At 39.7% G+C, this 21478-nt stretch overlaps 2 protein-coding genes across 2 annotated transcripts in view; one reads left to right on the forward strand and one right to left on the reverse strand.

The window, feature by feature from the left end:
• Positions 1 to 382: 382 nt before the first annotated feature.
• On the forward strand, positions 383 to 3916 carry Eef1a1 (eukaryotic translation elongation factor 1 alpha 1). Its single transcript, XM_005341263.4, has 8 exons — positions 383 to 538; positions 1509 to 1686; positions 1911 to 2090; positions 2190 to 2486; positions 2573 to 2723; positions 2826 to 3082; positions 3171 to 3405; positions 3500 to 3916. Exons 2-8 carry the CDS (start codon positions 1543 to 1545, stop codon positions 3622 to 3624), a joined length of 1389 nt encoding a protein of 462 aa, XP_005341320.1. The 5' UTR covers positions 383 to 538; positions 1509 to 1542; the 3' UTR covers positions 3625 to 3916.
• A 13045-nt stretch (positions 3917 to 16961) lies between these two features.
• The window catches only part of Mto1 (mitochondrial tRNA translation optimization 1), a 30738-nt gene continuing 26221 nt past the window's right edge, over positions 16962 to 21478 (reverse strand). The window contains exons 11-12 of the mRNA XM_005341264.5: positions 20816 to 20976; positions 16962 to 18056 (exon numbers count right to left, since the gene is read on the reverse strand). Of these exons, the coding sequence (XP_005341321.1) occupies positions 17895 to 18056; positions 20816 to 20976 (323 nt within the window). The 3' untranslated portion in view covers positions 16962 to 17894. The remainder of the gene's footprint in view (positions 18057 to 20815; positions 20977 to 21478) is intronic.

A 21478-nucleotide genomic window follows, 5' to 3' on the forward strand; every position in this document is an offset into this window, starting at 1 on the left:
CGAGCAAGAAGGCGAGGCTGAGTACGCTGGATGGGGGATAGCCCAATCTCCATATGACCTTTGAGGTTAAGCCAGGAATGGTACAGGGAAGATTCTGGACATCCCCTCCTGACTGCCTCCTCTCTGCCCCACCCGCCGGCTGAAGCGGAGAGTAATTCATACAAAAGGGGGATTCGCCTCTGCCTAAGGGAATCCCAGGGACCGTCGTTAAACTCCCATTAACCTAGATGCAAGACCGATCGCCTCGTCCCCGCCCCCAGCCTCTGGTTCTCAGCATCAGCGGGATCGAGAGGAGCATGCGCGGGGAGCTGTGTGCGGTGAGTGGGCTGAGTGCACCTCGCCCACAGTCCCCGAGAAGTGGTGGGGGGAGGGGATGGCAATTGAACCGGTGCCTAGTGGAGGTGGCGCGGGGTAAGCTGGGAAAGTGGTGTCGTGTGCTGACTCCGCCCTTTTCCTCGAGGGTGGGGGAGAACGGTATATAAGTGCCGTAGTCGCCCTGAACGTTCTTTTTCGCAACGGGTTTGCCGCCAGAACACAGGTGAGCTCCGGGTGTGGCTTCCGCGGGCCTGGCCGCCTTGAGTGGGTTGAGGCCCTCGCGTGCTTTCTCTACCGCCATGCTACTGGGCCACTTTACGAGGTTCTTACCCCGAATTTCGGGTTATTTGGGGGTTGGGAGAGTTCGAGGTCTTGAGATTTTTTTCAAGAATCCCTTCGCCTCGTGCTTGGGTTGAGGCCTGGCTGGGGCGCCCGGGCCGCCGCGTGCGAATGCGGTCGCACCTTAGCGCCCAGCGCCCACCAGCTGCCCAGTTTTAAGGCTTAAGTTTCCACGTGAGTCGTTGGGGCCTTTTTGTCTGCCGAGAGTGTCCTGCCGGTCCTGTGTGGGTTCGAGTCTCCACGGGCTCGTCGTCCGGTTCTTGGTCGTGGGGCGGCGGCGGGGCCCGCCCGTCGGGCGCACATGTCCAGCCCGGCCTCGGGGAGGCGAGGCGGGGCCCTGCGAGGCGGCGGTCGTGGGCTCGGAGGAGCGGGCCGGTCGGGCCGGGTGCCTGGCTTCTGGCTCAGGTCGCCCCACCCTGGGTGGCGAGGCCGGCCCGCTCCGCACCAGTTGCGTGCGCGGAAAGATGGCCGCTCCGGCCCTGTTGCAGGGAGCTCAAAATGGAGGACGCGGCCGCCCGGGAGAGCGGGCGGGTGAGTCACCCACACAAAGGAAAAGGGCTTTTCCCTCCTTGGCCGCTGCTTCCTGTGACCCCGCGGCGTACCGGGTGCCGTCCAGGCACCTCTATTTTGTCTCCCAGCCTTTGGAACTCAGCTTCTTTCGGCTGGGGGAGGGGACTTCTGCGCGATGGAGTTTCCTCACACTTGGTGGGTGGAGACTGAAGAGTTAGGCCAGCCTGGCACTGGATGTAATTCTCCCTGGAATTTGCCCTTTTGAGTTTGGACCAAGGGTTACCCTCAACCTTCTCGAACAGTAGTTCAAAGGTGCTGTTTTTAATCCTTAAATATCATTTTAGGTGTCGTGAAAACCACCGCTAAATCAAAGCCAAAATGGGAAAGGAAAAGACTCACATCAACATCGTTGTCATTGGACACGTAGATTCGGGCAAGTCTACCACTACTGGTCATCTGATCTACAAATGTGGTGGGATCGACAAAAGAACCATTGAAAAATTTGAGAAGGAAGCTGCTGAGGCAAGTACAATGGCAAGAAGGGAAAATGTTAAAATACTGTTAGAAGTGATTTAGAAGTGGAGTTATTTTTTTGTTAAAGTTCTTAATTGCTTAGCTCTGCTCTGACAGTGTAGAGTCAACAAAGGCTATAGATTGGAAAACGGAACCATTTGTGCAAAATAGTGGGGGCATGGAATTTCAACTTAGTTGGTTTTCCTAACTGTAATTCTTCTAAATCATTACAGATGGGAAAGGGCTCCTTCAAGTATGCCTGGGTCTTGGATAAACTGAAAGCTGAACGTGAGCGTGGTATCACCATTGACATCTCCCTGTGGAAATTTGAGACCAGCAAGTATTATGTGACTATCATTGATGCCCCAGGACACAGAGACTTTATCAAAAACATGATTACAGGCACATCTCAGGTATGTGGGATGAAACGACTAAATGACTAAAAAACAACTAGAACTGGGGTCTTAGATTGTGAGGACAAATTTTTTGTTAACATTTTTTTCCCCCCAAAGGCTGACTGTGCTGTCCTGATTGTTGCTGCTGGTGTTGGTGAATTTGAAGCTGGTATCTCCAAGAATGGGCAGACCCGTGAGCATGCCCTTCTGGCCTACACACTGGGTGTGAAACAACTAATCGTTGGTGTTAACAAAATGGATTCCACTGAGCCACCCTACAGTCAGAAGAGATACGAGGAAATCGTCAAGGAAGTCAGCACCTACATTAAGAAAATTGGCTACAACCCTGACACAGTAGCATTTGTGCCAATTTCTGGTTGGAACGGTGACAACATGTTGGAGCCAAGTGCTAATGTAAGTGATTTTTTTCCAAGACATTTCTTAAAAGAAAACTTAGTGGTAAGTTGATAGTAACATTAATAGGCAATTTTGTGCTTTAGATGCCTTGGTTCAAGGGATGGAAAGTCACCCGTAAAGATGGCAGTGCCAGTGGAACCACATTGCTTGAAGCTTTAGATTGCATCCTGCCACCAACTCGTCCAACTGACAAGCCTTTGCGTCTGCCCCTCCAGGATGTCTACAAAATTGGTGGTAAGTTGGATATTAATACAATGTCATAGCCTTAGTTTCTGATAGGCACAATACCTTTGCCTTTTCCGGCAGAATGTGTTTGATACTATGCTATAACTTTAGGTATTGGTACTGTCCCTGTGGGCCGAGTGGAGACTGGTGTTCTCAAGCCTGGCATGGTGGTCACCTTTGCTCCAGTCAATGTCACAACTGAAGTAAAGTCTGTTGAAATGCACCATGAAGCTCTGAGTGAAGCTCTTCCTGGAGACAACGTGGGCTTCAATGTCAAGAACGTGTCTGTCAAAGATGTTCGCCGTGGCAATGTTGCTGGTGACAGCAAAAATGACCCACCAATGGAAGCAGCTGGTTTCACTGCTCAGGTAACAAAGATAAAAATGTGGCATTTCTATCCTGATTAGAGCCTGAAGTCTTTTGAGATGCATTAAATTACATTATCTTTTCCCCAAGGTGATTATCCTGAACCATCCAGGCCAAATCAGTGCTGGCTATGCTCCTGTACTGGATTGTCACACAGCTCACATTGCTTGCAAGTTTGCCGAGCTGAAAGAAAAGATTGATCGCCGCTCTGGTAAGAAGCTGGAAGATGGCCCTAAATTCTTGAAATCTGGTGATGCTGCCATCGTTGACATGGTTCCAGGAAAGCCCATGTGTGTTGAGAGCTTCTCTGACTATCCTCCTCTGGGTAAGAAAGACCTAAGTACAATTAGAAAAATTGCATTAGAAAACACAAATTTCTCCTTTGTGTTTCTCATGGTAATACCAAATTTCTTTTATAGGTCGTTTTGCTGTTCGTGATATGAGGCAGACGGTTGCTGTGGGTGTCATCAAAGCAGTGGACAAGAAGGCTGCTGGAGCTGGCAAGGTCACCAAGTCTGCCCAGAAAGCTCAGAAGGCTAAATGAATATTACCCCTAATACCTGCCACCCCAGTCTTAATCAGTGGTGGAAGAACGGTCTCAGAACTGTTTGTCTCAATTGGCCATTTAAGTTTAATAGTAAAAGACTGGTTAATGATAACAATGCATCGTAAAACCTTCAGAAGGAAAGGAAAATGTTTTGTGGACCATTTTGTTTTTTTGTGTGTGGCAGTTTTAAGTTATTAGTTTTTAAAATCAGTACTTTTTAATGGAAACAACTTGACCAAAAATCTGTCACAGAATTTTGAGACCCATTAAAACAAAGTTTAATGAGAAACCTGTGTCTTCTTTGGTCAACATGAACATAATACAAATGTTAGGCAAGAGTTCCTCAACCTATTTGTGGTGTTGAGAATCTGTTAACTTTAAGTATGATTAAGTTTTCTGGTTGGGAATTTAGTTAAGGGAAACTGGGAGGGATCTTCAAGTACTTAGTGAATATCTGGGAGGGGTGTATTGATTACAACACTTGGTTAGGGTAGAAAAATAACTTTGTAATTTACTTTAGAGGACCAAATCCTGTAATATTAAAGGCTGTTACTTCTGAAATTTTGTGTAGCTCCATTAATACTAAATAATGTACTGATAATCTTTAAGTTTTCTATTGAAATGTGCTTTACATTTGTAAGCATTGGAGTAGTTAAGTGAGGATTATTAAATAGTATGAAGAACTGGATTTTCAATAGGAAATTTTATCTGAGCAAGGCTGGGTAACATTAACAGGTCAGAGACTAACCCACAGATTGAAGAGGCACGGTTACAAATCTGAGTAGGGTGAGCTTCCTTCAATAAGGTGATCCGGGCTTGGGCAGGGTAATTGGTAATACTGGCAGTGCAAATGGTTAGGTAGGAAGAAAGCCTCTTAATTTAAATTTCTAGTTTTGATCAATTGGCAAATGTGAGCATTTGAATAGTTGAAACACTTGCCATGAACCTGTACATATAATTTTTAACAGTACATGTAGTTTTTAACAGTAACCCTGAAAATGGCAGAGTATCTCCTAAAATATTCTTGGGCTGGGGATTACTTAGTTGCAGTACAACATGAGCTTGGCATATATGAGGCCCTAAGTAATATCAGGACTGCAAAATTATGAATTGGGATTGTAAACTCCAAGCTACTGCACATGGTGGGCGACCTTTGGGCTAAATAACCCTACCCCTATTGAAGACAAGTTGGTGATCATTCTTAAGCCTCCTAAGTAGCTAGTTATTGAAAAACAGCCACCATGTCCAGAAAGTTTTGGTTCCAGCCTGGGAAGATGGACAAAATTACATAAGATGTAAATTTCATAAGGCTCATCTATGGCGAGTGGGTTTTAAATTCTGATTCAAGTGTCTGGTAAACTGTTTTAGGTCAGTTCAAAGGATTATTACCCTGTTGAGGTGCCAGGACTATAAACATCCTAGTCTGGTAGAAAGGGAATAAGTTAGAAGGTGAGTAAAATGTCAACTTGGTACAGTGAGATAGGCTTTGAACACTGAAAGTTGTCTTCAGTTTCATAGGGATTGATTTGCCGGTTTATAGATGTTTGACCAATAAGTGACAACCAATAAAATGAGATTCATCAAGTGATGACTTCCACTCCCCAAGACTTAGCCACCTGGAAAGTCTGCCACCATAGAGACAGGAGAGAAGTAAACCAGTCAGCTTTGGTTTAGCCAGTTGTATACTGAGGTTCACTTCCTCTGAAACACCCTCTATGTGAATGTGTAAGATAATTACTTGGTTTGAGCACCATCTACTGGCAGTTGATAAATTGGCTTAAAGCAGTAAATGAAATTTTGGCTAGCGATAAAGTAGCATACTTTTTCTACATTAAAATATTTGAGAATAGACAAAAATTAGGTTGATCAGCTGTTTAGTAACTTCACTGAAATTTTCCCCCAGAGAATTTGGTATGATTTTAGAACATGAAATGTGAGGATGTTCTGGTTTGGGAGTTAAACAGATTGCCATTAAGGCACACCTCCTTTGTTTATGTAATTATTTTTTTTTGGCAGTACTATGGCTGTACGTGTGCCTTACCACTTTTTCCTACATGCCCTACCAACCCTTAAGTTTGATTCAATTCCCAGCACCAAAAAAAAAAAAAAAAAAAAAAAAGTTTGAGACAGTTTCAGGAAAGTTGCCCAGGCTTGAACTTGATCCTTCTGCTATAGTAGGAGATCAAAATTACTTGGGTTTTGCCAGGTCAGAACTCAAAAAAAAAAAAAACTATTCCCACACTAATACTGCCTTATAAATATGTGCATCAGGTCTCATGACCAAAGAACTCTGCTTGTTCTCTGGGACACAATTTGTTCTGAATTAACATCAGCCCAGTCTTTCTGCAAAGAACATTGACAGCTTATGTCAGAATATAAAGCACTGAAGGGGGCTGGGTTTGGTAGTGCTGAAGGAGTTTTTTTTTTTTTTTTTTTAGAATTTTAATATTTATTTTTTAGTTATCGGCAGTCACAACGTCTTTGTATGTGATGCTGAGGATCGAACCCGGGCCGCACGCATGCCAGGCGAGCGCGCTACCACTTGAGCCACATCCCCAGCCCCTGAAGGAGGTTTTTAATGTTTTTTTTTTTTTTCCTTTGTCCAGCCCTTTTTAATTTATTTAGAGATGTTCAGTGCCTTGCTAATCTGCTGAGGCTACCTTTGAACTCATGATCCTCCTGCCTCAGCCTCCCTAGTTGCTGGGATTAGAGGCTTGCACCACTGTTCCTGACTTGTTAACATGATTTTAATGTTTCAAACAAGATTTTAAGGGAGTATTACTACTTTCACTGTGGTAATTCTAAAATGTTTTGTCCCTTATTCTGATTATTTGCAGCTTCAAAAACTCAAGTTCCCCACAGTTCTAGAACATTACTAAAATCAAGTTTGCCACATGCCTATAATTCCAATGGCTTGGAAGGCTGAGGCAGGAGGACTACAAGTTCAAAACTAGCCTCAGCAATTTAGTGAGGCCCTAAAGCAACTTAAGAGACCCTGTCTCAAAAATTTAAAAAAGGGGCTGCAGATGTAGCTCGGTGATCAAGTGCCCTTGGGTTTAATCCCTGGTTACTGATCCCCGTCCCTCCTCTAAAAAAAAAAAAAAATTCCCTGTCTCAATTTTTTTTTTTTTTTGCTAGGAATGTAGCTCAGTATTAAATTACTCCTAGGTTCGCACACACACACACAGCTAAACTCACCTTAGGTTTTTTTGAGTATTTGATACCTAAATTTTCCTTTTATATGACAAAAATTGTAAGTTGTCCACAGCATTTGTTGTAGGAAAGCATCTCGAAGATGATCAGTTGTCAAAATAGAAGGCTAAGTTTGATGTGGCATTGCGATTATAGAAGCAAAAACTTTTTCACAAGCACAAAAAATATCAATTTTGCACATTATCTGGGCACTGATTTTACCCAACAAAAGCAATTGACTGCTTAAATGGTAAAGAGTTTGTGATTTTTTCAATGATTTTCCGTATGGTACAATACTGCTGATTACTGGTGACGAGTTCTGCTCCTCAAATGTTGAAAGTATAACATTAGAGAATTAGAGAAGCATGCTGAGCCAAGCATATAAAGCAGTGTTGATTTAAAAAGGGGTAACATAGACTTCTCCCAGGAGGGAGAAGGGGGCCATAGCTGGTATCCTGGTATCCCAAGAAGCGAGGCTCTTCTGCCTTTTTATAGGTATTAGGCTTCCTTTGTTCTCCTGCTCTCTTTCCCTTATCTCTCTCCTTCCTGCATACATATGTGACTAGGCCCAGAAGATGCTTGGAGGGATGGCCAAAAGATGAGAAGCAGATGGACGGGGGAAGGGCTGGATGGAGCAGCCCAGGACACATTTAATTAATAACTTTATAGGGAGGAACAATTCCTGGGACAGGTTGACCTAGCAACAGGTTTGAGCAGGGGCAAGTTATCTAGATAAGGGTGAGGGAAGGCCTCTGAAGGAATTAACATTTCAATTTCTCCATTCTCTGGATCTGACTCTTGCCTATCTGCCTAATTCTGGTTTCAGTATATAAAAATCCTAGAGAATATTACAAATATTTTGGTTTTAGTTTCATTAAAATTATTAGCTGGGTGTGGTGGCACTTGCTGATGGTCCTACCTACTGATGCAGGAGGATCAATTGAGCCCAGTTTAAGGCCAGCCTGAATGAGACTCAGTTTCAAAATAAAATTATTTACATTAGTAACCTTTTCTGCTGAACTGAGCACTGAGGTGATGCCAAAGCAAGCTTCTGGCCAGAGTTATAATTCTTGAAATGGGGAACTCTTCAGAACAAGGGTCAACAACCTGAGTGTCAAAAGATGACCTTCCAGATATTTTAGATTGGTAGTATTGGTTCCTTTGTCATCATGGAAAGCTGCAGAAATAAATCCCTCTGAGAATTACACTTGCATTCTGCAGTTATAACCAGTATCCTGATGGGAGTGAACAGCATGAGTTTCTATGATGGGTAGTAGAGAGGATGCTCTCATATCAGAGAAGAGGGAAGAATAACACCCCTCACCCAGCCTTTTATTTTCCTGAAGATTTTCTTCTTTTTTATTTTTATAGAGGAGGAAAAGTTTGAGGGCTCACAGTTTCAGAGGTCTAAGTCCACAGAAGGCTGGCTCCATTCCTCAGGGCTTCAGGTGAGGCAGAACAACATGGCAGAAGAGTGGCAGAGGGAAGCAGCTCACATCATGATCAGAAAGCAGAGACTCCACTCATCAGATACAAAAATATACCTAAAGCCACACCCTCATTCCCACCTCCTCAGGCCACACCCTATCATTTCAGTTACCACTCAGTTAATCCCTATCAGAGGATTAAATCACTGATTGGGTTAAGACTCTTACAACACAATAATTTCTCCTCTGAACCTTCTTCCATTGTCTCACGTGAACTTTTGGGGGACACCTCACATCCAAAACAAAACACCTTTGTTCTAAAAGTCTCATACCAGTTTGAGATGTTCTCAGAAATAATTTCTTCCTGAAATATTTTATCTGTTTTTTTCATAACTCTGTTCCATTCCCTTTTTACTTCCAAAACCATATGTGATCTTTTACCTAACATTGTTTAGGTGGCATCAAAGTCATTTCCATAATTTGCAAGTCTCTGGGAATTTCCATGAGACTTGCAAACTAGAATTGAAGTATAACTCAAATATATTGCTCTGAGTACCAATTTATAAGTGGAAAATGATTTAACTTTAGGAAACTGCTACCTGACTATTGAATTGTTTAACTTCTTATCAAATGGGAATCTCAGAGAAACAATATATATTTTATTGTTTCCTAAAAAGTAGTTGTGCTTTAACCCAATGTTTACCCCTAGTTATAAGCAAGATAAAATGAATAGAAGGAAAACTGACATCTACTTTGGACTGTTTTTAGCACTTCATGGATAGTTAAGCGTTTAGAGTTCAGTTTGTGGTCTCTATGGGAGATATGACAACAAAGAATTTTAATGTTGTAGTAATTCTGTCCCTAAGTATACAAAAGAATACTAGAAAATTTAAATAAGCAAGAGATTCAAATTTTCCCCAATTTTCATTAAGATAGTTCTATGTACTGAATTTCTTTTTTTATACTGGAAGTTGAATGCAAGGCCTTGCATGTAAGTTCTCTACCATTAGCTACATCCCCAGCCCTTTTTCTTTTTTAAAATTTATTTATTTATTTGGGGGAGGGAACCAGGGATTAAACTCAGGGGCACTTGACCACTAAGCCATATTCCCAGCCCTATTTTGTATTTTATTTAGAGACAGGGTCTTAGCGCCTCACTTTTGCAGAGGCTGGATTTGAACTCTCGATCCTCCTACATCAGTGTTCTGAGACTCTGAGATTACAGGCCTGTGCCTTTTGAGATAGGAGCTTGCTAAATTGCCCAAGAAGGCCTTGAACTTGCCATCTTTTTGCCTCAGTATCCTGAAGAGCTGTAATATTACAGGCATGCATGCACCACTGTACCTGCCTAAAATTCATCCTTTAAAAATATGTAGTTCTACTGGGCATGGCAATATATGCCTATAATCTCAGTGCCTTGAAAGGCTAAGGCAGGAGGATCCCAAATTTAAAGGCAGCCTCAGCATTCCAGGGAGGCCCTGTCTCAAAATATAAAAAGGGGTAAGGATGTGACTCTGGTTAAACATCCTTGGTTTCAATCCTTGGTACCAAAATAAATAAATTAATAAAATAATAAAAATATATAGTTCTGTAAATTCTCACAAATGAATATAGTTAACCACAAAATACAGAAATCATGTCACCACTACAAAATTCCTATATCCATTTGTAGTCAACCCCCCATTATCAGCTCTTTGTAACCACTGATATATTTTTTGTCCTTGTAACTGTTTTACAGGGATGTCCTAAAACTGGACATCTAAGTAATATAGGCTTTGAGACTGGCTTCTTTCATTTAGTAGGATACACTTAAGATTTATCCATTTTGCATATATCAGAAATCTGTTGCTTTTTAATGGATGTGTGTCAGTTTGTGTGTCTGTTTTCAGCTGAGGGACATCTGGTTTTCTTTCTGTTTGGGATAATTATGAATAAAGCTGCTATAGGTTTATGTGTAACATACATTTTCATTTTACTTGCATGAATTCCTAGAAATGGGATTGCTGGGTTGTATGGCAAATGTTATTTATCTTTATAAAAACTGCCCAACTATTTTTCCAAAGTGGTTAAACCATTTAGTAAAGAGATTAATGTGTATGTGTGGTACTAGGAATTGAATCCAGGGCCTCTCACATGCCAGGCAAGTGCTCTACCACTGAACTACATGCCCTCCATCCTCTTTTTCCCCTTTTCTTTCCTTCCCTTTCTTCCTTCCTTTTCCTTCCCTCTCCCTCCCTCCTTTCTGTTTCTCTTTCTTTTTTGACAGGTCTTGCTTAATTGCTCAGATTGGTCTTGAGTTCTACCATTCTCCAATCTCAGCCTCCTGAGTAGCTTGGATTACAGGTGTGTGTCACAGGGCAGGCCCCGCTAAGAGATTAATTTTTTTTTTTAAGAGAGAATTTTTTAATATTTATTTTTTAGTTTTCGGCGGACACAACATCTTTATTTGTATGCGGTGCTGAGGATCGAACCCGGGCCGCACACATGCCAGGCGAGCGCGCTACTGCTTGAGCCACATCCCCAGCCCGAGATTAACTGTTTAAAGAAGAGAAACAATAAAACTAAATGAGTGTTACACTGAAGTTCTATAGGACAGTGAAGCAATATTTTGTTTGAAAGTACTGTGCCTACTATGTTGCCAGACATCATTCTAGGCATAGAGGATAGAGCTGTGAATAAAGTCTACACAGTTCTTGCCCTGAGTTTCTAGTTGGTAGGGGAGATAGACTTGTGATGATGCTATAAAGGAAAAGAGACTCTGAGGAAAAAGAGTAAAAGGGACATAATTTAGATTGGCCAGATAAGGTTATTTGTCAGGAATAGCTGAGACTTGGAGGAGAAGTCAGTACTGAAGAATGTGAAAACACTGTACTATTATATATATATATATATATATATATATATATATATATAGTACTGGGCACTGAATTGAAGGGTGCTTTACTTCTGAAGCCTCCAAGTGTATGCTTGGCAAGAATTTTACCACTGAGCTACATCTCTAGCCCTTTTTATCTTTTTTTATTTTGAGGCAGAGCCTTGCTAAATTGCCCAGGCTGGTCTCAAACTTGTGATCCTCCTATCTCAGCCTCCTAAGCTGATGGTGTGCACCACCATGCCCAATTTGTACTTTAACTATTTTTTTTTTTTTTGGAGGAGGGGTACCAGGGATTGAACCCAGGGACGCTTAACAACTGAGCCACATCCCCAGCCCTTTTTAATATTTTATTCAGAGACAGGGTCTCGCTGAGTTGCTTTAAGGCCTTGCTAAATTGCTGAGGCTGGCTTTGAAATTGCAATCTTCTTGCATTAGCCTCCTGGGTGGCTGGGATTATAGGCATCCATCATCATGCCTAGTTATACTATTTTTTAAACACATCGCATCTCAGAATGCATGAGGTATTCTTTGGCCTCATGACAAACAGAATCAGAAAATTTGATTAGAAGAAAACTAAAATGTTTTAATCTATTCAAATCAACCTTGAATATATTCACTGAAATCTTTTTTTCTTAAATTTCTTCTTAGATGTTTATGTCATACATTGAAGGGCACATATATCTCATTTTATCCTCACAACCACCTTTGTTGGGGGCAGGTATACCCATGGTACAGGTGTCACACTGAAGCATGGAGAGGTTAAGTATGAGGAGTTACCTTCTCCTAAAACATCGCATCAATAAATGGATTTTTTCCCTTAACAGGTAATTTTGTCTTCTGGTCACTTCCAATCATTTTACCTAGGCTATTTTCTTCAAATGACTTCATTTCCTTTTCCACAGTGTCACTAACTGATATCCTTAGATCTGTGTTAAATACTTTCAGTTCCTATAGCTGTTTCTTAATCTTAGGTCACATGGCTTCTAAATTCTTCCCTTGCTGTTTTTCTTTCCAGAGTTTACAGTTTCTAATGCATTTTCACCAATATAAACATATGTAGCTGTAGATGCAATAAAATATTTGTTTTTTTCAGTGCTGGGGAATGAACACAGACCTCCTGCATGCTAGGCAAGTCCTCTACCACTGAATTACATCTCCAGCCCAAGACTTTTAAGTTTTAAAAAAATTATTATAAAAAATTCTTGGGGACTGGGATTGGGGCTCATCAGTAGAGCACTTGCCTAGCACTTTCGAGGCCCTGAGCCACAATAGCCACAATCTGATCCTCAGCACCACATAAAAGTAAAATAAAGATATTGTGTCCAACTACAACTAAAAAATACATATTAAAAAAAATTCTTAGTTTGAGGAATACCTAGATGTAAAAGAAATCCCAATGTATTGGATTTTTCCCATGAGAGTATATGCTATTCAGATTAGTGTTTTTCAAACATTTGATTATGATCCACGATAACAATTATTACTGCAACCTAGTCACACAAACTATTTCATTGCAGTGTGTTTTCCAAATTGCAAATACTGCCAATTATAATATAAGATGCCATCGATTATAGAACACACCATTTATTTTTTTCAACTTCTTCTATATTTAACCCCTTAAAGTGAAACAAAACATTTAAAGCATATTGAACAAAATGTTAAGAAAAATTATTTGGGGGAATACTGTGGATTTAACCCAAGGGTACTTAACCATATGAGCCACATCCCCAAACCCGCTTCCCACCCCCTTTTTTTTGTTGTTGCTGGGAATTGAACCCAGGGCATTGTACATCCGAGGCAAGCACTGTACCAACTGAGCTATATTCATAGCCCCTCCTCAACCCTTTTTTAATTTTGTATTTTGAGACAGGCTTTTACTAAATTGTTTAAGCCTTGCTACATTGTTGAGGCTGACCTCAAACCTGCATTCCTCCTGCCTCCACCTCCGAACCACTGGGATTACAGGTGTGCATCACTGTGCTCAGCAAATGTTAATATTTGTTCGTGTATGTTCATTATATTTCTTTATTCTTTTTTTTTGTTTAAAATATTTCATATTTTAAAAGTATTAGAGATTAAAAACAAAAAGTTCTGAATTCTCATGCTTGCTATGGAATGGGGTTGGGTAGTCATCTATTCTCTTTTTTTTGGTGGCGGGGGAGGGGCAGTCTACAGGGGATGCTTAACCACAGAACACACCCCCAGCCTTTTTGTATTTTATTTAGAGACAGGGTCTCACTGAGTTGCTTAGCGCAATGCTGTTGCTGAGGCTGGCTTTGAACTTGTGATCCTCCTATCGCAGCCTCTGGAGCTGCTGGGATTACAGGTGGGCACCACCACATCAGGCATGGGCATCTATTCTCTAGAGTACCGTGATAGTTTTCCAGGAACTGTCATGAATATGTTATCTTTTTCAATAAAAAGATTCAGACCAGGCCAGGCAAATGATGTTATCAGGGACATCACCTTTATCTCAGCTAGGACACATCAAAACAGAGGAAAATTTGTAAATATAATTTGTGTTTGAATTACTAAATAAAAATGTCAGACGATAGTACTTACACCTGTGACAAAAAAAATTTCATGATCTACTAATGAACAGTAGCCTGCAGTTTGGAAAATATTGATTTGGGTCAGTTAAAGTCAAATAAAGTCTGGAGTTGCGGCTTAGTGGCAGAGTGCTTGCCTAGTAAGTGTGAGGCACTGGGTTCAATTCTCAGCACCATGTATAAGTAAATAAAATAAAGGTCCATCTACACATGAAAAAATATCTTTAAAAAATTTTAAAAAACTCAAATGAGATTCTAGGTCAAAATAACTGCACATTTTTCCTTTGGCATGAAACATAGGGTCTCAACACCTATTTAGGCATTCAAGCAGTCCCAAAGCTTACATTTGAAAAAAAAAAATTGGTGTTGCCCATAAACTGTCACAGCCCACCTTTTGTTGGAAGATGAAATAAATGGCTTTCTTTTAGAAATAATTTTTTTCTTTTCTTTCTTTTTTTGAAATGCGGATTAAACCTTGGGACACTTTACCATGAGCAATACTGTGGTCCTTTTTATTTTTCATGTTGAGGCAGGGTTTCACTAAATTGTTGAGGATGGCTTCAAACTTGCAGTCCTCCTGTCTTAACTTCCTACATCACTGGAATTACAGTTATGTGCCACCAAGCCTGATCTAGACCTGAATTTTTATAACAATGTGAATTTGACTTTCTGTACAACTGAAGCTCTAGTACATCAATCAATAACACAGATTATTTATATTCTAGGTTGTTGAGCCAGCACACACTGTTAAATTAATTGCAATCTAGTTTTTGCTTTTGGCATAAATGGATATTTAAGGAAGTAAGCTAGTGATTCTTACAGTTGGCTGGACATCAGAATAATTTATACAGCTTGTTAAACATAGATTCCAAGTCCTTCCCAGGCCAGCTGAATCAGAATTGTTGGGATAAAGCTTGACCATCTACTTTTTTTTTGCAAACAATTGTGAATTTTGATGTCTGATGTGCAACCAGGATTGAGAATCATTGCTCAAGAGTCTGCCAACCATACATTCTATTATTATTATTATTTTAAGTACTGGGAATTGAACTCAGAGGCATTGAACCATTAAGCCACATCCCCAGTCCTATTTTGTATTTTATTTATTTATTTATAATATTTATTTTTTTCAGTTTTCGGTGGACACAACATCTTTGTTTGTATGTGATGCTGAGGATCGAACCCGGGCTGCACACATGCCAGGCGAGCGCGCTACGGCTTGAGCCACATCTCCAGCCCCTTGTATTTTATTTAGAGACAGATAGGATCTCACTGAATTGCTTAGCACCCCACTTTTGCTGAGGCTGGCCTTTTGAACTTGTGATCCTCCTGCCTCAGCTTCTAGAGCCACTGGGATTATAGGAATGTGCCATTGCACCAAGGCCCTTTTATTTTTGAAACAGGGTCTTGCTAAATTGCCTGGTGGTCCTGGAACTTTAAATCCTCTTGCCTCTGCCCCCTGGGTAGCTGCGATTTCAGGTGTGTTCCACCACGTCTAGCTGGCAGGAGCTACTTAATTACTAAGGAAGGTACAGTTTATGTGATAAATTTCTTAGATTTCAGTAATTAGAAAAAATTTTTCCCCAGTTCCCTTGAAATAGAGGGAACTATATTACTGCCAGGAACTTCAGAGCTGTTAATATATAAGTGTAATTTGCCTTTTCCTAAGCTGATGTTTACTCTTGAACTGTTCTGATTTACTTCAAAATGTCTTAATTATGTTCTATGAAAAAAGAAAGGGATAAATTACCAAATAAATAAATGAAACAGGTTCAGTGGCATTAAATATATTCAATTTGTAGAAATATCAGTATCAACAATCTCCAGAACTATTCAATTTGTAAAACTGACACTGTATCCATTAAACATTAATTCCCCATTTCCTTTCCCCAAAGACTCTAGCAACTACCATTGTATTTTGTCTCTATGAACTCAACTATTCCAGGTAACTCATATAAGTGAAATCAAACTGTACGTGGGGATGAACCCCTATAATGTCAATGTCTTGATAGACTGAGGCAAGAGGATCCCTCAAAGCCAGCCTCAGCAAATTAGTGAGACCCTGTCCCAAGAATGAAAAATAAAAAGGGATAAGGATGTATGTCACTGGTTATGCACCCCTAGATCCAATCCCTAGTACAAAATTTTTATTTTTTTCCTTGCTCCTGTTGAAATGAACTCCAGTACCAGGCTTTTCCAACTAGCAGGCAGCATGCATGGCCTGTAGTAAATACAGGAAATCACAAGTGTGACCAACTTTTGTTGTAAGCTGACTATTGTCAATAATGGGGGATTTTTATGAAGTAAATGGATTGACTAAAATTATGTTAGCTCATTTTTTAAAATATTTATTTTTTGATTATAGTTGTGCACAATAACTTTATTTTTATGTAGTACTGAGGATTGAACCCAGGGTCTCGCACATGTTAGGTGAGTGTTCCTCCACTGAGCCACAACCCCAGCCCCAGCCTATTTTTTCATAGTAGCACTTTTTGGCTATTAGCACCAGAATGTAGACTGTTTTATAATTTTAAAGAGACTTCATTTTTTTTTTTTCATAATAGGACATAGTCTACTACTGAAAGAGGTTTTACATTCTAAAGCAAATGGCATGGGCTGGGGATGTGGCTCAAGTGGTAGCGCACTCGCCTGGCACGCGTGCGGCCCGGGTTCGATCCTCAGCACCACATACAAACAAAGATGTTGTGTCTGCCGAAAACTAAAAAATAAAAAATAAATATATTTTTAAAAAATAATAATAAAAAAATAAAGCAAATGGCATAACCAATAACCTAAAACAAACATTTTCCATCAAATATTTTTTCAATGAGTTAATATTGTAATGGATGTCACTACAACTCTGAAGTTCCTTTATACCCATAGTGTCACTAGGCCTGGATTATGGCTGTCAAAGAGTTCCCAAAGCTGTTATTATATTGTTTAATTTTGCCTCACTCCCCATGGTACTGGGGATTAGACCTAGGGCCTCTCACATGCTCTAGCACTGAGTTACACCCCCAGCCCTTTATATTCCATTTAATAGGCATCCGTTCACTACTTTTACACCTATATTTAACTTCTTAGAAAAGTTTAAAACAGTGATTTTACTTCTGAGCTAAACAGGCACCACAAGATATTTTTAGTGTATATATACACACAATATGGTATTGAATTAATATTGTCTCAGTAATTATAATTTTTCCCCAAAGTAGCTAAAATGACTAAAAGAAAACTTATAACCTTTTGAAATTATTAATCAAGGATCAAAAAGAATTCACCATTTGTAAATGATTGAGGATTGCAAATATTTTTTAATGGTTACTGATTTGCTTTGAACTTGTGATCCTCTTGCCTCAGCCTCCAAACCCACTGGGATTACAGGTGTGTGCCACTGTGCCTGGCTAGTCTTCCTTAGCCAGGTTACCAAATAAGTTTCCACACTGTGGATGATAGGAACCAATGATGATTTCTAATCAATGCTCAAAAACTATTACTGATGAAAATTTCCTGAAGAAATACATAAATCTTAGAAATTAACTGATTCTGGATTTTTTTTTTTTTTTTTGGGAGGGGACGCAGTACTGGGGATTGAACTCAGGTGCACTCCACCACCAAGCCACATCCCCAGTCCTATTTTGTATTTTATTTAGAGACAGGGTCTCACTGAGTTGCTCAGTGCGTTGCTTGTACTGAGGCTGGCTTTGAACTCACAATCCTCCCATCTCAGCCTCTTGAGCCACTGGGAATATAGGTGTGCATCACCATACAAGTCTGAATATTTTATGTAGTCTCAATTTTTAGCTCTAACAAATAGAGGGCTTTATTATTGCTTCCTAACCTAATATAATTAGGCAAAAGTTTACTAACTTTCAAAACAAGTTAAAAATAAACCTTTCATTTGGATTCTTCACAGTTAAAGTCCTTATGAGCAGACAGATCTGCAAGTTGAAGTTTCTGATGCATAATTTTAATAGTTATATGAGTAGGCTGACTGTATTATAGCTCCTGAGAGAGTGTGAACTGTTGTTGACCATTTTTCTTTTAGAAACAACAACAACAAAAACACAATTATAATCTCTGTCCTCTTCATAAATTAATGACAAACCCATAAAAACCTACTAAGGCTATTTTCATGGGTATTAAAATCATTCTTATTTACTATTTATGATCTTGTATAGGTTAAATTATTTACATACTCTTTAAAAGTCTTCTATGAATTGAAAGCTATAATTCTGTTTCTTGAAGTTTGTCTGTATCATGTAAGTATTCATCTGTTTGAGGCAGTTTATTCATAGCTCCCTGTCTTTGCTGAGTGGTCTTCACAAATCTGAGCAGATTGATGATAGCAGCAGGTGTCACTCCAGGTATGCGACTAGCAGCCCCAATCTAGGAAAGAAAACAAGAGAACTATAAGTTAATTATATCAAATCAAATTATCTTCCTCCTAACAACCTTAAAGTGTAGTCTATAAAAAATTTAGGGATTGAAATGGGGTCTGGCTATGTTAAAACTCCTGGGCTGAAGTAATCCTCCTGTCTAGCTTCCAAAGTAGCTGGGACTGCAGGCATGTACCACCATGCCCAGTTCCTTTTTTAAATAATCATTGTTTTTTTCTTTTCTTTCCTTTTGGTAGTGGGATTGAACCCAGGGCCTCATACATGCCAGGCAAGCACCCTACTACTGTGTTATATCCCCAGCCCTTTTTATTTTTCATTTTTGGGACAGAGTCTAGATAATTTGCTGAGATTGGCTTTGAACTTGGAATTGTCCTGCCTCAGCATACCAAGACACTGGGATTACAGTTGTGTGCCACAATATCCGACTACAACCCTTTTTTATTATTTTACTTTGAGGCAGGGTCTTTTTTGCTCAGGATGGCCTTGAACTTGTGATCCTCTTGCCTTGGCCTCCTGAATAGTTGGGATTATATGCATATATAACTACACCTGGTAATAATCATTATCTTAATAGATCTGCAAAACAAGCTTGTAAAGTTAAGAAATATGATTATTATTTGTTTTCACCTCAGAGAAATTAAAATGATTTGTACAAGTTCATAAAACTAACATGTTAGATTATCTACTTTTTCTATTCATTAAATTAAGAAAAATTGCAATAGAGTTCCTTTCTTCAAATACAGGTCCATAGTTCCTTAACTGAAATGCTGGAGGCCATAGGTTTTGGTACTAAAATGTAATATTATATATAAGGTAATATCCTCAATGGTGAATGTAGGTAACACCCTAGAATTTTAGTCCCATTAATACTTTGGTAGTGTTTTTTTTAGTTCTTCTTTTGCAGTACTGGGGATTGAATCTGTGGCCTTGCACAAGCTAGGCTAACACTACAAATGTAGCCCTTTTTATTTTATTTTGAGACAAGATCTCATTTAGATCAACACTTTATATATATATATTTTTTTTTTTTTTAAAGAGAGAGTGAGAAGGAGAGAGAGAGAGAGAGAGAGAGAGAGAGAGAGAGAGAGAGAGAGAGAGAGAGAGAGAATTTTTAATATTTATTTTTAGTTCTCGGCAGACACAACATCTTTGTTGGTATGTAGTGCTGAGGATTGAACCCGGGCCGCAAGCATGACAGGCAAGCGCGCTACCGCTTGAGCCACATCCCCAGCCCCCTCAACAGTATATTTTAATAGAAAATGTATGACTATTCATTCTAAGTGGTGAAAAGACCAAGTAGCTTCATCTCACTTATTAAATAAGTGTGGAGCAAAGTGTTTTTTTTTTGTTTTTTTTTTTTTTGAGAGAGAGAGAGAGAGAGAGAGAGAGAGAGAGAGAGAATTGTTTAATATTTATTTATTTTTTATTTCTCGGACACAACATCTTTGTTTGTATGTGGTGCTGAGGATCAAACCCGGGCCGCACGCATGCATGCCAGGCAAGCGAGCTACCGCTTGAGCCACATCCCCAGCCCTTGTTTTGTTTTTGTACCGGAGATGGAACCCAGGGCTTCAAGTATTCTAGGCAAGTGCTCCATCATTAAGGTACACTCTGCACCTGTGGCAAACTTTTGTCAGAGCTTTTTGTATTCTGGAACTGAGACTAAGGAGCTGTAAACTCCTATGGTAAGTGCTGCCCGGTTGAACTTTCTGTGATGATGGAACTCTTCTGCAACATTTGCAGTGTAGTAATGAACTGTGTAATATGGTACAAATTAATAACATGGCTCCTGGGCTCTTGAAATGTGGCTCATAAGACTGAAGAGCTAGGGCTGGTGATGTGGCTCAAGCTGTAGCACGCTTGCCTGGCATGCGTGCGGCCCAGGTTCGATCCTCAGCACCACATACCAACAAAGATGTTGTGTCCGCCGAAAAATAAAAAATAAGGAAAAAAAAAAAAAAAAAAAAAGACTGAAGAGCTAAATTTTAAATTTAATTAAATTAACATAAATGGCCACATTTGGCTAGCGGCTATCATGCTGGACACTGTAACCTATGAATACCCATAACCTAAAATCAATGAGAAGGGAGAGTTCTGGAATTTAAAGCCCATTTATCAAGTTTCCATGAAGTCTATTGCTAAGAATATCATATTACATTGATGAAATCACTCCTCCCAGTAAAAAACAGCCCCACCCCATTTGTTTATATACATCATAGTTCAGTAAAGAGCCTTTTTATTTTGTGAACCATTATGAAAAAATATACTGCCCAGGAAACTATGACACACTATCAATTTTTTAAGACATAACCTAATCTAGAGATGATAATATGTGAAAAAAAGGGCATCTCAGATGTCTTTAAACATTAGAATCCTTATACCATAACAAAGTAGCTTTTTTTTTTTAAACTTTGCTTCTGTTCTCCATTTTACACACACACACACACACACACACACACACACACACACACACACACACACCCAGTAAAGCTGAAGCACAGGGCAGGGAAACGGCTGACTCCCCTTTCTCCTATTTGCTTCTAAGGCAACACTATGGAACTCCAAGGGACGGATCAAGTAGTAATTTGAGAACCACTAAAACGTATTACATTTTAACATGGTAGTTTCCTTTAAGTCATGCACACACACACACACACACACACACACACACACACTTACACATATTTTAAAAAGATTAAAATACTAGCTCTTTATAACTTTTTCCTATTCCACTGCTTGCTTTCTTACCGTCTGTGGGCGGCTGAAATGTAGTTTCTCTCGAACTTCATGGGACAAAGACACATCCCTGAGAGTCAAATAGTCTAGGTCTTTTGGCAGCTGGAGAGCTTCTTCTCGTTGAACTTCCTTTATTTCTTGTAGCTGATGGTTCAATACTGATTCATAAGTGGCTGGGGAACAAAATTAGAATTATATTTAAAAAAAAGAATTATGTTATGTACTCAGATTATACTAATAACCTACATTTATATAGCCTTTTACCTTTTGTAAAGAGCTTTTGCAGTATCATCTCATTCAATACATCACAACACTGAGAGAGAGGTGGAGCAGATGAAGAAACTGAGGCCAAGATAAAGGGAGCGTCTTGTGTGCTAACAACAAAATTCTGTCTAGCAGTTTAATGGATATCTTTTTATTTCAAATATGGAAAAAAATTTATTTTTATTTTTTTAGATAGACCTTTATTTTTTCATTCATTTATTTATATGCAGTGCTGGGAACTGAATCTAGTGCCTCATACATGTTAGTCAAGTGCTATCCAACTGAGCCACAATTCCAGCCCTCAAAGATGGAAAATTAAGTTAAGAAATAATTTGTGCCAGTAGTGGTGGCACATGCCTGTAACCACAGTGACCAGGAAAGCTGACGCAGCACAATCACTGTTTGAAGCCA

This window comes from Ictidomys tridecemlineatus, chromosome 8, assembly GCF_052094955.1.
Source record: "Ictidomys tridecemlineatus isolate mIctTri1 chromosome 8, mIctTri1.hap1, whole genome shotgun sequence".
Classification (NCBI taxonomy): Eukaryota; Metazoa; Chordata; class Mammalia; order Rodentia; family Sciuridae; genus Ictidomys; species Ictidomys tridecemlineatus.